The sequence below is a fragment of the Nipponia nippon genome, unplaced genomic scaffold (assembly GCF_047370975.1).
Source record: "Nipponia nippon isolate SJK-2023a ecotype South Korea unplaced genomic scaffold, ASM4737097v1 scaffold_1, whole genome shotgun sequence".
NCBI classification, from domain to species: domain Eukaryota; kingdom Metazoa; phylum Chordata; class Aves; order Pelecaniformes; family Threskiornithidae; genus Nipponia; species Nipponia nippon.
Window position 1 is genome coordinate 34,237,858 of NW_028262290.1, and position 19,251 is coordinate 34,257,108.

The 19,251-nt window shown below is 36.6% G+C and overlaps 1 protein-coding gene across 8 annotated transcripts in view; it reads right to left on the reverse strand.

Annotated features, from left to right (window-relative positions):
* The window catches only part of HNF4G (hepatocyte nuclear factor 4 gamma), a 60,932-nt gene that overhangs the window by 7,382 nt on the left and 34,299 nt on the right, over positions 1-19,251 (reverse strand). For 4 of the 8 annotated variants that reach the window (XM_087751199.1, XM_087751222.1, XM_087751228.1 and 1 more), the window contains exons 2-5: positions 11,727-11,895; positions 10,030-10,124; positions 5,305-5,411; positions 1,050-1,205 (exon numbers count right to left, since the gene is read on the reverse strand). In XM_087751199.1, the coding sequence (XP_087607325.1) occupies positions 1,050-1,205; positions 5,305-5,411; positions 10,030-10,124; positions 11,727-11,872 (504 nt within the window). In that variant the 5' untranslated portion in view covers positions 11,873-11,895. Of the gene's footprint in view, positions 1-1,049; positions 1,206-5,304; positions 5,412-10,029; positions 10,125-11,726; positions 11,896-13,101; positions 13,199-14,233; positions 14,262-14,648; positions 14,857-19,251 lie in introns of those variants that run through there. The other 4 variants (XM_087751189.1, XM_009466287.2, XM_087751208.1 and 1 more) reach the window with 4 other exon arrangements.

Below are 19,251 nucleotides of genomic sequence, written 5' to 3' on the forward strand. Positions count from 1 at the left end.
TTCAAGCACTGCAGGGGTATTTCCAGCCTAGCTTTCTAAGCTGATTTTTTTTTTTTTTTAAATACAGACAGGAACTTTTAATGAGGTCTGATCCCTTCTCTTTTCCTTCATGCCATCTTAACAATAAAAACAGCAATATTTTTGCTTGCTTTTGTTGCCCTTGTGTAACCAATGCATTTAAAATTCTCCTTCTTTCACATGAACTGATTTTTAACTTATTCCAGTATGTTGAGCTTGTGCACACATATATCCTGTGGGTCTGCAAAGACATCATTAAGCTCCTATTTTGGGGGGTCTCCTGTGGCCTGAAACACCTCCATACTCCTGAGGAAAAGTATAAGAGGGAATGAGCTCAGTTTGAGTCTCAAACCCAAAGATGATCTAACCCTCCTTGCAGGATTTTGTTAAAAACTGAAAGACAAAGAGGCAAAAAGGAGGAATTACTCAATTCCATTTCACGGAGTCATTTTCAAGCTGAATCAGATTTTGGTGGACTGAAATCAAGAGATCCTGAGCTGTGAATTAACCTCTTGCCCAGGCAGCCGGTGAGAGAACTGCTTACTGCAACATGGAGACACTGGTTCTGAGTGTGCCAGCACAACTTACTCTGAAACCCAGTGATATATTAGGATATATTACAGATCTGATGATAGATCAGACCTCTGTCATAAAAACCCTTAAGAATTTTCAAGGTTTGATGCTTTTTCCCCCACATTTGTTATATACAATATAATTTTAGTACATTGTATTATATGAAAGATTATTTGCTATTGATTGATATCAGTACGTTTGGCATTTGTTCGAGATTCTAATGGCTTTTATTTTTTGTGAATAGAGAAGACCTGCTTCAAATTAAATAACACACTGTCTTAAACCATATTATAATGAAAAGTGCTATTTCAAAACTTTACAAAATTTTAAGATGGTGGGTCTAGCACCCAGCTCTATTTGATCAGACAAAAAAAAAAAGAGTGTTTAATCATAGCATTTAAATATCACAGAAATAACAGGACATTAATTAAAGTTCTCTCTTTGGTCTCCTCTTATACCTGGTCATCCAGTGGTAATTCACAGAAGCCTGGAATATATTTAGCCCATTCCACCAGGACCAAAAGTTGTTGCTTCATAGATTCACAGACATCACTAATACCAGCAATTTTCTTAACATTTATGTCAGTGCTAGCACCAGGACTGGAGACTGAGATCTGACCATGGTGAGAGAAAAAATTAGCAATGATGTTAAATTTCATATAATTGCATTTTCAGTGGTTAACAGCATATCTAAGAAAAAAATCACAGCAGTAATCATGCATACTCTTGAGAAATTCCTTGACCATACAGACCATTAGTCTGCATGTAAATTATAAAATTTTATTTCTCATTATTACCAGTGTGTATTACAATATGTTAAAAATTACATTATTCATATCATGATACAATATCTTCTCATTCCAAAATACTATTTTTAATACACCAGAGACATTATTATTTGTAGGAGGTGGGAGGCTTTATTCCTTTAAAAATGGTTGACATTTATTTCATTTCAGAAAAAAAGAGAGCTCATAGGGGCATGCAGTAACATTAAGGGCAAAGAAAGAGAGAGATAAAGGGGTAGCATGTTCTTCTACTGAAAAGATAAGTATCATTAACTTTATAAGGTAAAACAGGGGGTTTTTAGTGCCTGGAGGAGAATGGTTTGTAATGATGAAGCAGCAGTATAGGCAGAGGCCTGAGACGTTTCAGAGCAAATGTAAAGGATATGAGTGTGCATTAGACCACCTGCAGTGAACAGTGTTCTGTGAAATAAGGAGAGAGCAATATCTTTCTGGGCCTGAAGCTGGGGCACTTTCACATAATCACTGAGCCAAATCCTGAAATTCTTAATGACTTTTCAAGTAAAGGAACAAAACCAGGCTTGCTCTTAAGCCAGGCAGGAAAGACAACTTAAGATAAAACCAAGCCTGAGAAGAGGTCAGTTTATAGCTGCTATCATACCAGGAAAGAAAAAGAGAAAGAAAAATTAAAAAAAGAAAGAAAAAAGAAAATAAAAATAAAAGGAAAAGGAAAAGGAAAAGGAAAAGGAAAAGGAAAAGGAAAAGGAAAAGGAAAAGGAAAAAAGAGAAAAAGAAAGAGAAAGAGAAAAAGAAAGAGAAAAAGAAAAAGAAAAAGAAAGAGAAAAAGAAAAAGAAAGAGAAAGAGAAAAAGAAAAAGAAAGAGAAAAAGAAAAAGAAAAGAAAAAGAAAAAGAAAAAGAAAAAGAAAAAGAAAAAGAAAAAGAAAAAGAAAAAGAAAAAGAAAAAGAAAAAGAAAAAGAAAAAGAAAAAGAAAAAGAAAAAGAAAAAGAAAAAAAAACAAAAAAGAAAAATATCTCACAACAACAACAATAAAACCGCATCACTGTACAAGGCTTATGAAACTAACTTTCACCTTATGTTTTATTACAGAAACCATACTCAAGAAATTCTGTAGTTTGATTATCCTCCCCCCCCCAAAAAAAAATTGTTTGATCTTCCAATACTGTGTACCTACAAATTTCAGGATTGTGGATGCTATTTAGGTTTACTCCTACCTGATTCCCTTCATTCCCAGATCCATGTTAAACCCCTCACTGGGATCTGTGGTGAAACCCTATTATCCTTGGGTCGTCAAAAGAAGCTGCACTTCTGAACTAAAGCTCAGTGCTTCCTACATAATTCAGTAGTCTAAAACACTGAAAATGGCTTAGATATTAATGGCAGTTAACATTAGTTCTCAGGGAAATACAGCAGCTAGGCAGGTGAAAAAATTCTTAGACACATAATTCAAAGGCTATCATGTAAGAAAAAGGTTAGAGGTATTGTCTCTTTGTAGACAGAGCATTTGTGAAATCCCTGCTGTAATCATGAGTCCATTTCTGGTATCTGTTCTGCGAAAACGAAGTTGATAATACTGAATATAATTCAGGTGAAAGCTACCAGAATGATTCAGTCTAGAAAACCTTCAGTATAGAAAGAGAGTAAAGAAATTCAACACATTTCATTTTTTTCCAGAAGAGTAAGAGGAGTCTTGATCATGATTCAAAAGTACCTACACAGAGAAGAGAGTTCTGATAGCAGGAGGTGCTCTGATCTACCAGAAAAAGATACCACCATGCACCAACTAGAAGTTAATTCAAGAAGGTAAAGAACAGGCAGATTGTTTAATCCTTAGACTTACTGACTCATGAACTTAATACATTGTCCTTCCTTTAATATCTTTTAATCAAAGCTATGCATCTTTATAAATTACATTTTATAGGACAAACTATAGACTCTGTGCTGAAATTACTTGGTGAGCTTCTGCTGGGGATTCATGGGATGACTCCCATGGAGTTCATTACGAACTCCTAGGGTTGCGTCTGTTCACAAGGAAATGAAGCTGTCAACTTTCCTCTTTCTATTTCTCTATTGCTTTAACCTGCCTCTCATTTCTGGGGTGCAACACAGGAGTTATTAACTTCATAGAATCATAGACCAGCCCAGGTTGGAAGGGACCGCGAAAGATCATCTCATCCAACCTTTTGTGGGAAAGAGAGCCTAGATGAGATTATCTAGCACCCTGTCCAATCGCATCTTGAAAACCTCCAGTGACAGGGATTCCACCACATCCCTGGCAAGGTTGTTCCAGTGATTGATTGTTCTCACTGTAAAAAATTCCTTTCTTATACTGAGATGAAACCTCTCCTGGTGCAACTTGCACCCATTAATAACTTGACGAACGTGATAATATGACACGATATCCCTACTGTCCTGAGAACCATTGGAGACACATGCGTTTACTCCTACGAGAGTCCAGCATGTCCCTTTCATATTTACACAATCCAGGAAGCCTCTCCTGGGTCTGTAGGATAAACATTGTACTTGGACAATTTTTCCCTGTAAGGGATCTTCAGAGACAAAATAATTCATTTTCCCTATTTTAATATGAAAATTCTAAAAGGGATGAATGCTATCTTCTTCCGCATTTCACAGCTGAAGGACTTGGCCAATGATTTGTGACACTACCATGTCCTCCAAGTCTCTCCTCAGGACTGAACTCATCTTACAGACTCATTTGATTGAGGGAAAAACAAGGACTTTTAAGACTACTTTTCCATCATGTTAATGTGACCTCTTGGTCTTTGAGGCCAAGAGTCTATCTTCACATATGCTTGGCATAGGGGGAGCAATTCTATCCTACTACAACATACCTAATAATAAGTAGAACAAATTTGTGTGTATACACAAGGTGATGTATTAGGCCAGGAACCTACTGGCTGAAAAGAACTTTGCGGCAGGAAAGGCTGAGAACGTGATTCTGTTTAAGACAGCTCTTATTTCTGAATTGCATATACCAGTTGGAAATGATTAAAGGAGTAACGCAAAAAAAGCACAATAAGCAAGTTCAAAGAATTACTAAGGAGGTAAAAATAGGTATATTTTTCATACTGTATAGGTATGAAAGGTAAGAAGGTCCATTATGTTCATCTAGTCTGCCCAGACATGCAATACGTGCCAAAGACTATCACCCAGTAATTCCTGCATCAATTCTTTACAGACAGTTCCACCCTAAGAGAGATGCTGCTAAAGGATGAGATTACAAAACATTTGGGGATGTATAAATCAGTCAGCATGAAATCATAAAGGTGGCAGTTAAATTCTAAGTAAGTTAGTAAGAGGTGCAAGAATGCAGAATCAATGACTATGATTTATCTGAGGTGCAGAAAAGGACTGGAGACTGTTCCATTCAGCAATTGATTGGATAGGGGAAAAAAAAAAAAAAAGGAAAATGAAGTTCAGATGAGACAAAGAAAATTTAAAAGCGAGATGTGAATAGGCTCTGCAGTTGGAACACTTCTGTTTGCCTTATTTATAATGTCTAAGGATATTAAAAATGGGATTTTCAAAAGAATGTAAGGAAATGAGTGTCCACACCCCTTTGAATGTAATGGCTTTGGACAATTTTTTCCCTAATGTTTCATGGGAAAGCCAGCCTCAAGGATAGATAGATGCCACCAGCTGCCTGAGACAGCAACTGATTTAAAAGCAGTAAGAACCATAAAGCTTTATTAAGAAAGGTGCCTAGGACATATTGTCCTGGACAAAGTAGAATTTTTTTTATTGACTTTGCTTTAAGAATGTATTCTATTACTCATTCTTTCATTGGGAAGAGGAAGCTGGGTGCATTTTGGAAGTAGAAAAAAGTAATCTCAATAACTACATTTAATACAATAAGAAACTGAAAAGTATTTAACTTTAGAAAAAATGGTCTTAAAATCATCAAATAATTTTGCGGTAGATCTCAGTACCTGACGGGAGAGTGTCTCAGCTTGTGACAATGTGCTAATAGAGGGAATGTTGCAGCCATCAAAAGTGTTTCTTCTCGTACTTATCCTGTCCCGTTCATTTTGTACAGCTGGAAAAGAACAATCATCTCATTTATTAACTTGTAGACATTGCCACACAATATCATTTCAGAAGTTTACTAGATAACTATAAGAATCAAAAGGCATGACATTCAAAAAAGACCTTGTGCGTTTAGCTCTGAGTGATTAAGGAGGATTACAACACATTTATGGTCTTTATCTGTATACTGTTTGCCTGTAAAGACTACGTATAACTAATTGTGGATAGATCCTGAATTATCAGCACTTTTGTGACTGACTTTATTACAGTGAAATTTCTTTCTTCCTTTGAACTTGAACACATGCTGTTGTTTTGTTATTTTAACCAATTTAATAAGTGAGGCTTTATGATAATAGTAGAAATGGACATCTCCAGACTGCTGAACAGGTCAAGAGGTACAGCACCACCACTGACAAAATGTCACAGTCAGAGGAAGTGTGAAAGCCCTACTCCTGCTCTCCTGTGAGAAACCCTGAAACAGGAATGAATCATGAACTTAATCCACTAGTAAGATAATTTTGAAACTTAAATCTCATGCTCCTCCTCAGTGACATTGCATTCTTAGCCAGTTTACAGAACAATAACTAAGTAGAAAAAAAAAAAGCACCAAAAAAGTTTCAGGCCAGTCAGTTTTGTCTCATGGGGTCCAAAAAAAAAGGCAGTTGAAAGGGCTTTGGATAAGGAATCCTTAATCAGCACATGCAAGGCTTATGAAGCCATAAGGTTTACCTTTGAATTGAAGGAAGAAGAAAAAATAAAACTATCAATCAGATTTTTCTAAAACCTAGATCATGTCCAAGGTTAGGCCAAGGAGAAAAGAAAAGAAAAAAAAAAAGAATTGTGCTGATCAAAATCTTTTTATTGCACAAGGAATCTCATCATCTTTTAAGAGCAGCAGCTTTATTTCCAAAGATACATTTGCTATTTTGTGGGAAACAATCTGCATTACAGAATTTAGGAGTAGTACCAAAGGCTTCAATAAAAAAAATAAAATATTCTATACACTGAATAGTTTTCAGGGTTTATCTGAACAATGCACATAGTTTATTCCAGAGGTATACTAACTTTTTGCCAAGGACACTCACTGATGGGACTTTTATTAAGGTCACAGTAAGAAATATTGTGCAGTGATAAACACAAAGTGCCAAGTGTTCATGTAGTCAGGAAACAAAAAATATAACCTTTTTTAAAAGAATGGGGAAAAGACCATTAACTGAGTCTCAGCAGCTTAAGTGCTACATAGATAATTAAAATAAGGTCAGTGCTGATTATTATTAGAAAAATAGTAAGCTATTCTGACAATCACTAGTGAAAGTCACTGGTGGAGCATTTTGAGAATCATAGGGAAATGTTTCAATTTTCTCCTGTGTATGCATAATTTTGGATTATTAAACTAAATTGTCTGTCTTGCTAAAGCCTTTTTGTCAGTTCAGGCTAAAATTGCCTTAAACAGAGAATCCATGAGGAAGGGGGAATATTTGCTCAAAGGGGGCTTGTATAGCTTTTACCAGCTGAAGCCTTTCTCACCTTCGCCCTGAAGAAAAGAAAGCGATTTGCTAGAAACAAACCGAGAAACTATCATATAGACTATGCTACACTTACGCTATGAGACATCCCCTGATGATGTAAAGAGGTATATAACAACACACAAGCAGTGAAATTTAGAGTTCAGTGTTTTGAATTATTTTAGCACTGGGAAGCCTTGAATAAACATGGCTTGGACGCAATGAAAAATGGAAGTTTTATAGGTAGTGGGACCAGAGGAAGCAGAGTGGTGTAAATTAGGTTAAAAGTTTTGTGCAGGGTATATCTTCACTTCATAAACATGAGTCAGCAGCACGCCTCATGGCAATGACAGCTAGCCATGCACCGGGCTGCATTAACGTGTTGAGGGAAGTGATTATTTCTCTGGTTTAGGCTCCTCAGTACATGAAAGACACTGGAAAACTGGGCAGTATCCAGCGGAGGGCTATGGACATGTAACCCACAAGATGCACAAGGTGAAGCAGAGAGGTGTCTTTGTTTATGCGGAGAAGAGAGGACCAAGGTGGAGGTGGGGATCTTAATTTCTGTAGTTTACAGAAAATGGAGCCAGATTCTTCTCAGATGCACAGTGAAAGGACAAGAGGCAATGGACACTACCCTAATTGCAGTAAGACACATTCCAATTAGATAAAAGGAAAGAACTCTTCCCAGTGAGGGTGGTCAAGCACTGTAAGAAGTTGCTGAGAGAGGCTGTGGAATCTCCCCTCTCAGGGACTGGACTGGGTCCCAAGCAACCTGACTGAACCTAGAAGTTAGCCTTGCTTTAAATGGGAGCCTGGACTAGATCACTTCCAGATGTCCCTTCTGAGCTAAACTATTCTTTAATTCCAGGTGTGAGGCTCTGCTTTTTCCAAAACTTTTAGGGCTGCTGTGGGCACACAGGTCTTCCCTTTTCTTCATGTCAGATTGATAATATATATACAATATGTTACTGATTTTAATGGCTCAAATTCCAAAAGGCTAAACTGTGTTTAAGGAGATTCACAAGAACTACCAAACCTATTTCATACATACACAGTGTAACACTGTATAGAATATCCCCATCCAGCTGCAAGAAGAAAATCCATTTTACCTCATATCAAAACTTGATCACTAGCAAAGCAGTACTATAGATAGATATATAAGACTATAGACTAGTTACAGTACAGGAGAACTGTGCACCTCACATTGCAGACTGGCCTTCAGGCAGATACACCATGCTCCCAACAAAATAGGTGGCAAAGTTTGTGATGAAAGAACCATTTTTGAGTGCTTATTTGAACCAGATCAGGATGACTTTTGCCTCTACATCATAATTGACAGTGAAGCAACAGTCCCAACAACCCGATACAAAAATCCTCTGATATTCCCACTTCCTTTCTTTTGCTATTGCTCTGCTTTTGTGGTCGTTTGGTCCTTCCACTTTGACAGGACGATCACTGTGACACCCATGTTTCTTTATGTCTGTCAGTGAGATGCATAAGGAACAATCTTCCCATATTAAGCCCTAATGAGATTACAAATTTTTTCAATTAATGTGGACACTCCACTGACAGCTACCACTACTGTTCTCACCACTACTTTTTCACTCAACTTCACACTCCTTCTTCTGGCTTAAATGCTTCAAAAAGTTAAGTTTAAGGGAAGAACCAGTAAATTGGCACTGTCATTACTTAGGTAGGGTAGAAATAAAATCCCAGATACAGATGGATTGAGAACTGTCTGAATGGCAGAGCTCAGAGGGTTGTGATCAGCAGCGCAGAATCTAGCTGGGGGCCTGTAGCTAGTGATGTTCCCTAGGGGTCAGTGCTGAGTCCGGTCCTGTTCAGCTATTCATCAATGACCTGGATGAAGGGACAGAGCACACCCTTAGCAAGTTTGCTGATGATACGAAACTGGGAGGAGTAGCTGATACACCAGAAGGCTATGCTGCCATTCAGCGAGACCTGGACAGACTAGAGAGTTGGGTGGAGAGGAACCTAATGAGGTTTAACAAAGGCAAGTGTAGGGTTCTGCACCTAGGGAGGTGCACCAGTACAGGTTAGGGGTTGACCTGCTGGAAGGCAGCTGGAAAGCAGCTCTGCAGAGAAGGACCTGGGAGTCCTGGTGGACAGCAAGTTAACCATGAGCCAGCAATGTGCCCTTGCGGCCAAGAAGGCCAATGGTATCCTGGGGTGCATTAGAAAGAGTGTGGCCAGCAGGTCGAGGGCGGTTATCCTCCCCTTCTACTCTGCCCTGATGAGGCCACATATGGAGTACCATGTCCAGTTCTGGGCTCCCCGGTTCAAGAAAGACAAGGAACTACAGGAGAGAGTCCAGCGAAGGGCTACGAAGATGATTAGGGGACTGGAGCATCTCTCTTATGAGGAAAGGCTGAGGGAGCTGGGTCTGTTTAGCCGGGAGGAGACTGAGAGAGGATCTTATCAACACTTAGAAATATCTTAAGGGCAGGTGTCAGGAGGATGGGGCCAGACTTTTCAGTGGTGCCCAGCGACAGGATAAGGGTCAATGGGCACAAACTGAAACGCAGGAAGTTGCATCTGAATATGAGGAAAAACTTCTTTACTTTGAGGGTGACACAGCACTGGAACAGGCTGCCCAGAGAGGTTTTAGACTCTCTGGAGATATTCAAAACCTGCCTGGATGCAATCCTGTGCAATCTCTCTAGGTGAACCTCCTTTAGCAGGGGGGTTGGACTAGATGGTCTCCAGAGGTCCCATCCAACCCCACCCATTCTGTGATACTGTGATTCTGTGATTTTATCACTCAGATTTGGTAAAAATTAAAATCTCACACTTTGAACTTTTCCAGGATATGGCTCAACACTTAGAAATCAATGAATTTTGGTGGCAGGATTCATGGATTAAACAGTTGCAAATTTACTTTAAATCCATAGATTTGCTAATGTTAGTTGGAACTGCTTACCCGCCTGAAAATTAGATGATAAATATTTCACCTCGATATAAAAGCATTTCTCCATCATGAAGGCATTATAGCAGACTTTCCATTGAATTATTCTGCTGAAGTTTTTTAGAATTTTTATTACATTTTAAAACTAATTCAGATTATTTCTTTGTATATCAAATAATAAATGATTTTATTACCTTCTTTTTTCATTCCTGCCCGAAAACACTTTTTTAAACGACAATATCTGCATTGATTCCTTTTGTCCTTGTCAACAATACATTGCCGATTGAATCTATCAGAGACAAGAAAAGGTAAATGTATAAAGCATTAATAAAGCAGCACCCTGATTATGAAGAAAAAAAAAAAACCCACAACTAATCTGGCCTGTCAGAACAATGTCTATAACCCAGACTTTCCTCTTCTGTTGTTTTTTTTTTATTTTATTTTTTATTAATCAGTTTTGAAAGGTGTTTCATACCTGCTCAATTTCCAGGAATATATGTGTGTTTATAGACATATATATGCATTGGAATGGGCAAATGTGGAAAAATTTGGAGTCATATGCATCATTTACACCTGGGTTTATTTGTGAGCTATGTCAGTAAGTGGATGCATCAAATGGCAGTGGGGGAAAAAAAGAAGAAAAGCTACAAATAGAAAAAGGAAAGGACAATCAAGGAAAATGCCAAGTGTCACTGGCATGGAGGAATCCTTAGCTGCAAAACCAGCACTCTTGGCTGGCAAAGTTTACTTCTTCTGGGAGATACCAGTGAACAAGCTACATGTTGTACCATTACAGATGACAACCCAAACAGGAGATGGGAGGAAAATTTTCTAACACCACAATGAAATAAAGATATGAGGAAACACACAGAGCGTGACACTGCAAGAAGGCTTACCCAAGCTCTCATGCACATCTACAGGTGTGCCTAAGGGGACTGTATATGAGCCATCCCCCCCTCTCCTTGTTTGCTTCTGCCTTTTTGCTGTGCATAAGCTTGTTACATAAATAGAGCTCTTCTTGAAATCACTTATATCAGCTCTTGTCACACCACTTTAGGGGTATGTCTATGCTATATCACTGTCTATAAGGGAGAGATTTCCTTATAAGAGTACTAAGCAACCAAGGAATAGTGTAGCAAACAACATTTCCAGTAACAAGCCATTCTTACAAAAAGTTTCCTCCTTTCGTGATTTGTCTAAACTCACAGAGGTTTCCATATATTCTGTGCACAGTTTAAAACTGACATTTTATGGACTTGTGCATGCACAGACCAATTTGACAGACCTGCAGTGCACAGACCTGCAGTGTGATAATCTGGGCAGCCAGACATCCGGAAATTAGCAGATTGCCATTCAGACTGACGGGGGGAAAATGGTCACTCAAAAGAGCAGTGTATCAACAAAGTGGGAAGATGAGCAGATGTGCTTGTCCAGCCCTTAAAACAAGACTCATAAATCTTAAGACTTTCTATTCAGAAACTACCTTCATAAGAAAAAAAATTGAAAAGAATTTTTAGAAAACAGTTAGGAATTAAACTTTTCCCATTGTCAGTGAAAATATGAGAACTTTTCCTTTTTTTTTTTTTTCAGGAGATGACCTTTGTAATCATAAATAAAAGAGTGAAACAGCTCTTCAGTGATGTAATGAGATCAACAGTATCAACAAACATCTGGAATGTAATATCTGGAATGTGTAATATCAAGTAGTCTTGAATAAAAGACATTTTTTCCAATCATAAGAATATACCATGAACCACATGTTCATCAAAAATGCTGGTTAGAATTCCTTAAGAAAAAGCTGAAAATACCCTGACATAGTTCTGAAAAGGTCTGAATGTAATTTTTGCTTAAATTCATTAATTTAGTGCCTCTAGATGAACTTTTGAAATACCTGCATGTATAAACGTGATTTTTCCGTATACTGCGTCTAAAGAATCCCTTGCATCCATCACAGCTGGAAGCACCATAATGTTTTCCGGTCGCTCGGTCTCCACATATTGCACAGAGACTACTGATCCCATTGTCAGCAGCATTCATGTTGACAGCTTCTCCTGAACTGTCTGAGGAGAGGCAAGAACAACATACATAGTTATGGACAAGACCTTCAACAACCACCCCATGAACAATTTGTACTTAAGTGGAGGCTTTTTCTGGCCTTTTCTCTTTTAATTGACACTTACTATTTATATAGTACAGTGTATCTGAGTACATCTGGTTCTTATTCAGATGAACACTTTCAAAAAGTTATAGACGTGTTAATAGAATTTATGAAGTTTGCAAAACCAAATAATATTATTCCAAACTCTTTCCAACTGAAAGGGGTTAAAAATTAAAGTGTAACTCTGCATGTATAATTACGTATACATTCTTACTAACATGAAGAGGAACTTTGGCACAAAGCAGTGTTGCCTAGTTAGCTGGCAAAGATCTCATATATCAGTTCTCATAGGAGCTGGCAATAACTGGCAACTGTCATACAAAGATACAACTGCATACATGACACAAAAAAAAAAAAAAAAGACAAGACAATTTTTGCACAATACTTAATGAAAAAAAAATGCATGCTGAGAGGACTGTCTGAATGTTATTTCCTTGAACAAATTTTCCAAAGGAACATTGGTGCAGACTTTACTTGCACAAGAGAACATTACCTACATGATTAACAATTAGTCATTGAACATGGTAAACGCTACTGAAGAAATTCACCTGAAATCCAACCAGATATGTTTATTCTTCTTTGAGTCACAATGTTTAACAGACATGTTCAGAGAAATAATTGCAAAAAGCTTTTTCTGTTATGCTTCTTGTTTTATGAAAGGAAAGCTGTTTGCAATATGCCCTAAACATTTGTAGTTGTTCAGTCAGGGAGAAGAAAGAGTGCCACATTAATTAGTTAGTGAAACATGCATTCAAAAGTCATGTAACTCAAAAGTCATGAACTGATGTTCATGACCAGTGGAGAGGTCAAAAAGTAAAACTGTTAATTTTGATACATATTATTGGAAAAACATTTTTTGAAATGTTTTTAAAACATTTTTTAAAATATTTTTTAAAATGTGTTACAGAATTACTTTAGCTAGAAAAACATAAAACCTTTCTTTTGGAGCTTTGTAATTTTGTATCATAATGATACAGCAGAATAATTAAAAATACAATATTTAAATTTAATGATGAAATATTTCATAGCAATATAAGTTGTGTATACATATAAGGATATACTTATTTTCCTTGGTATTATTCTGAAACAAAATGTCTGGGAAATTGACCTGATTTTGCAGAATTCTTCGATTTCAACAGAATTGCATAATCTGCCTGCATGTGGCTTGTTAAAATCCTCTGAATGTTTCTAATTAATTTAGACAGCTAGAAAAGAAACATAGGAAGGTTCATAACAGGCAACTTTCAGTTCCAGACTAGCACTGTAGCTACAAGACAATGTTTTTATAAATTCTGTAAGAAAATACCTAGGCTAAACTCAAAGCAAGCTCTAAACAGAAAAAGGCTATACCTAATAAATAATAATTATCAAACTAATAACTTAAGTGAATAATTTAACTAGCTCTATGACCAACCCATAATGCAACACAACATAAACTCCCTAATCTGCTTTCCCATTTTATGTAACATTAACAGATCTGCAAGGGTGCTATTCAGCAAAAAACAAAGGACCAATGAAATCACCCGTATTAGAACAAAAAGTAGAGAAATCATCTAAAAGTTACATAATCATTGTTGATAGCTTCAAAATCACTTAGAGCATAAAGGTCTGTTTTTTTTTCCTAAATCAATAACAAAATCTACCTTTCTGTTTACTAAGCTTGCTGTAAAGCAACATCAGAAATACAGATAAAACTTCGAGCCCAACAATAAAAATTAACTTAGGTTCTATAAGGTAGGAATATGTGGAAATGCAGGTGCTAAGTATTTTTCCTGCAAATCACTAAATATTTGCTCTGCCTTTTAAAAATACGTACTACAACAGATCTGCGAATTATACTTTATGATACAATAGAACAATTTTTGAAGTATATTAGAAGATTTGGAAAGCCGTTTTAGAGTAGTTTAATTTGCCTGATACTTTTCTTCACTTTAATAGACTGACATTTCCTTTTCTTTTTTGGTCAGTACTCGATGGCAGAATGAAATGGTGTGCTTCCTATTTCAAGCATAACATTGATACAATTTCTCAAAGATTTATTACATTAAAAATTCCATCTAAAGTTAAAAAGTGTTACATTAGCCAAGCACAAATGTTTTTTCTCAGCTAAACTTTAGCCTCTAGAAAGCCAATATGATATTTTAAAAAAATCACTCTGGTTCATATATACACATATCTAGAAAGGCTAGCTTAACATTTAAATAAATAAAATATTAGTCCAACAATTAGAAACTATTCACCAAGAAATAGTAGCTATTTTTTTCACAAGCCTCTGGATAATTTTGTCCTGTCCTTCTGAACGTTATATACGAAATATACTTTCATGTCCAAACTGTCAATACTAGTTATTCATTTGTCTTACAGTAAATAAAACAACTGCTGAATGCACCATTTTCTTCCTTTGATTAACTGGCTGGTGACAGTACAGTTTAGTTACTTTATTACATATAACCTGTCTATTCTTTTCCTTAATGTTAAAGAATTATAATGTTATTAACTTAGAGTTAGTGATGAAGTGTAAAAGAGCAGATTTGTAGTTTGAAAACAACCCCCAAATGCTCCATGAATAAAACATTTAGCTAACACCTTATAGCATTACTAAACTTCACTTTTTCTCTTAACTGGCTTGATTTTGCATCATGGAGCAGAACTCACCGTTGCCATTATACAGAATCTGCATAGTTTCGAACTCCAGTGCTGTATACGTCGGATCTAAAACTTCACTGTAGTTTGCCATTTCCATGTCTAGTATTGGTTCCGAGAGCCTCATCATTGAATGCAAAACCAGTGAAAAAGCTGCTCAAATGTACAACCTTCCCATTCTGTTTCACAGTGATTGATAATCCAAAGTTAACTATAACTCTGTCACTTACGTGCTGCAATGGGAGGAGCTGCAAAACTGCTTCTGCATGCTATATTCTACCTGTTTTTTTTTTTTCTTTTATGATACAGTGCAACTCTTCTGATAATCGTGGAATGCTTTATGGAATAATCTTATCAGGAGTTGTACTGGTTCCAGTTCTTGAGTGAACCCAAGACATGCAGGAAGCTTCTGATCTCCTATGCTCTGCTACACATTTTGTTGTCAATGTGTGGTATAAACCATCCTAAACAAACCACTCTGGTTGTTCTATGTAACGAGACTGTAGGTTCATATACCATTTTGCTCTCTCTCTTCAGAACAATAAGGAAGTGTGATATGATTATGGACTATCCTCATACCCAAAATGTCCATCATCATATTTTATTTTAAAAGACAGCTGCAAAACCTCCCATTTTTACAACTGTTAGCATTCTTTAACAGCGGCAATGAGCTAGCTGTGTAGGCACGCTTAACCAAGGCCTCAAGCAATACAAGCTCTGCAGCAAGAAAGGCCACTTTATAGATCCCCTCCATCACATACAGTGTTGCTGCCATGGCTCTAGGCAGTGGACCTTGCTCACTCTCAGAAGGTGGCTTCCTGCTCCAGTTCTTCTTCACACAAGATGTGATAGCAGCATGTTGTTTTCAAGCACTGTTCAGATGCACAGGGAAAAAAAATCATTCACCTTCTCTGAAAAGAAGAATCTCTGGGCAGTTCCACTGCTCATCAGTTGGTACACATCACAAGATGGAATAATTTTATACTGTCTGATCGTTCATTTTGAAAGGTTTCTTCAGTAGCAGAATTTGTTGTAGTTGCTACACCTATTTGTTGTATTTGTATAGTGTTTGCTACATAACTAGTTACATGACAAATGATTCATTGCATTAAATATGCTATTTAAAATAATATACATACAAAGTTTTACATGTTAACTAGAAGTATCTTTTGTTCCTTAGTGCATAAGTTTTGATAAGATTTTCTATAAATAATCTCTGGCTTTTTCATACCAAAATTGTATGCTGCACAAATACAAACATATCTAAGACTAGCTGAGTTTTATTTCAAAACTCCAGTCCCCAAAACACTCTGGTATATGAGCAACTTTAAAATAAGGGAATGAATGTAAGATGGAAGATATCATGTATGACATGATCAAATCCTGCTATTCCCACTGCTGTTAGCAGAACTTCTTCAGTGCTGCCAAAACAGGCCCCTCAGTGACTACTAAAGAGAGGGAATGAATTGACCCTTCATACTTCTGTCATATAAAAACTCATTTCAATTGATTTTTTAATATGGAAAAATGTACACTACAGGAAAGCCGTTCTTTACACTATTTTTTTCATGTTTTGCTAAGGAAACTTCTTACAGTCAAATCTTGCATTCATAAAAATCTGCTTTCCAGGGGATTTTTGGCATCATGAAGTAAATAATGAACAATTAATGTATACTAAATGACTACTGTAAAATATTAATAAGTTTTCCTTCTGCCTTAGGTGGATCAGAATGCAGTTCTGAAATTAGAGCAGTTAAGGAAAGAAGCTAATGATGAACAGCTTTTCGTGCTATGTCAGTCCAAGCTTTACGATGTTCACTAGTATTCAGACCCCCACACAGCAGATTTCTTCTCATATTGGACAGCTGCACTGTTTTTCAAATTCTGAATGACCTTGCAGCTTGTAGTATGAGATGTTCTTTCAAATTCTAAGTCAAGTCATCTACTACTGACAGCCAAGAAATATTAGCCTTAGGTAAGCAGAAGTTTTAAAATTGTATAATTAGTCAAACCACGAAACACTCCTTTCAGATAAGTGATACCGTAAATTTGAGTGAGAAATGATTTTTCAAAATAAATTTTTCAGTAATTGTGAAGAAAGAGAATGCTACACAATAATGTTGTTGTTCATGTGGTTTAGTAGGGTTTTTTCTTTAAATCTGATGACCTCACAATCACATACAGAAAGCATTCTTATCTTATCTTTAAGACTATTAACTCTGTTAATTGTTCAGCTCTCCATATTAAATGTAATCATTCTTTCTGATTGTGGTATAAAATAGAACATAAGCTAATAAAATCAAGGTTCTTTCCATAAAAGTCTTCCTGAAAATAAAAACAAATCTCAAACTACTATCACTACTGAAAATAGTTTTGGGTTTCTTTTTTTTTTTTATAAGTAGCAATATGTCCTTTTATTACTCCAGCTTAGTAAGAAATGTAGGTCCCTATAAGAAAGTCTTTATTAAAAGTTTAGGGTTTTTTGCCTTGTTTCCCATGTGTTCTATGTAAGGAATACATCTTCACAATATTTCTTTGTTTTGCAAGTACAGTGAGTTGTGGTGGACTTATTTGGAAGGTGTCCTATTTTTGTCAATAAACTGGCATATTTATCCTACGTTGATAAAACACACATTTTGATATGTCTCTTCTCCTGTTTGCTGGCACACGTAGAAACTGGGAATGCAGGGAGTCTACTAACCAAGCTTAATGAAACCATACAAGCTGAGCCAGAACGTCACTTTACTACAGTAAACTCAGCCAAAGATTTCCAAGTTAGAGAGTTTATTTGCAAAAAGCTTGCTACCCAGGAAGCAGTGTGCAAATTTCCGCACACCAGAGGGGTATCTCATTTTTGGCTTACAAAGACACACGCCCATGTAATACCAGAGACTAAGTGTCCCTCTCCTGTAACACACCCTTAGTGCCAGGGAGAACACTGCCAGTCACCATCACATCAGCTCTGCTGCCATCCACCCCCAAGTATTTCATAAATGGTCCATGAGCAATGACTGGGAAATGCTTGCTTGTATTCTAAAATATACAAAATTATGACGTGTTTCACATGAAAAGATTTGTAACACTGCAGTATTACTTTATTTGCTAGAGATCGCTGGCTTTTTATATTTTAAATAGAAGTGTTAGAGTTGGATCGGATCTAAAAATTAGTGATAAAATCTAAATGTGTATTACCAAACTTCTTAGTCTTCTTGGAAAATAAATAGCCTTTTGTGCCTAAGACCTAAATACCATGATGGAAACATGGCTACAGTCCTCTACAACTCTAAAACATTACAGGAAGTCTGTTAACATTGTCATGCACCTCTCCCCCTGCCCCCCCCAAAAAAAAAAGTTCAGAGGCAAACAAGGACAAAGTTGCCTTTGAGCTGGTTAATGTTAAAGGATTTTTCAGAACAATTTGTGAATCATGACAGTAAATGCACAGCACAACAACTGCTTCCAGTAAGATGATCAAAGGCACCATCTCATATGCACTTCTCAGACCCAGCATCAACTATCAGCTTTACCGAGTAAATTTATGGCACTTAGATGCTTCTGTGCCTTTTCATTTTGCATCTTTTTTTTTTTTACTTTGTCCTAAAAATATAGTGGTTAAATAAAACACTAGAAAAGCAAAGCCAGTACCAGAATTGAATAACAGGTTTTCACGGCACACTTATTAGGCAAGGTGGTAAGATTAGCTGCAACAAATCATGCCAGGTGAAACATAAGTACAAATCTTTGTGGGAAATCTAGGCTAAGCCTGTTTCCATTACACACATTTTTAGACACTTAGACCACCCCAGGCATTCTATAAAAATGAGATTCTTGCACATATTGAATCTGCCTCTTTTTTCATTTGAATTGGTGATTCATTATGTTGAGCTCCACTGTATCATACAGCAAAAATACATAGCTTTCTTTAATAAGTTATGATGAGGGTTTTTTTTTTTTTTCATGTTGGTGTAACAGGGAACAGACCATTACTGTGAGCTCTGAATTGTCTTTGTATTTATGCTTTTGGCTTCATAAAGTATCTGTCTTGCGGAACACCAGGCTACAACTTCAACAGCCATGAATATGAATAAACACAGAAAACAAAGAACATGCCTGGCTTCTGACATGTCAAACACTATGGACTCACCCTATTTAGCACATTTTGCAAGCTGTAAATATTCCCAAAATAGTTATGAAGATGTCAATGACTAGTCTACATCAGAGTTTCAAAGCTGAGTAGGAGATTTAACACTCCAAATTCTATGAAGTGCAATTTACAATTTTAATCTCGCATCCACTAGGGTCTTTGCCCTGTATGTACTTGAGGGGAAATATCAAAGGAATATGAAAGCTCTAAAATATTTTGAGCCTGAAGAATAGTTGCTGCAGGATAATTTTGAAGATAATTTACAATGGCTGAGGATATAGCCCACTTTCAGATCCTCCCTTCCTATTCCAAATATCATTCTCTGCAGCTTATCCTAAAAGGATAAATGATTTATTCACTTTATATACCACATTGTCATTGAGGGGATATGCTACTAGCTTAGCAACAGTAATATAACGGTGCCATATGCAAAGGGAAGATGTTATATCCACTACTTAAGGTCAAGGTAAA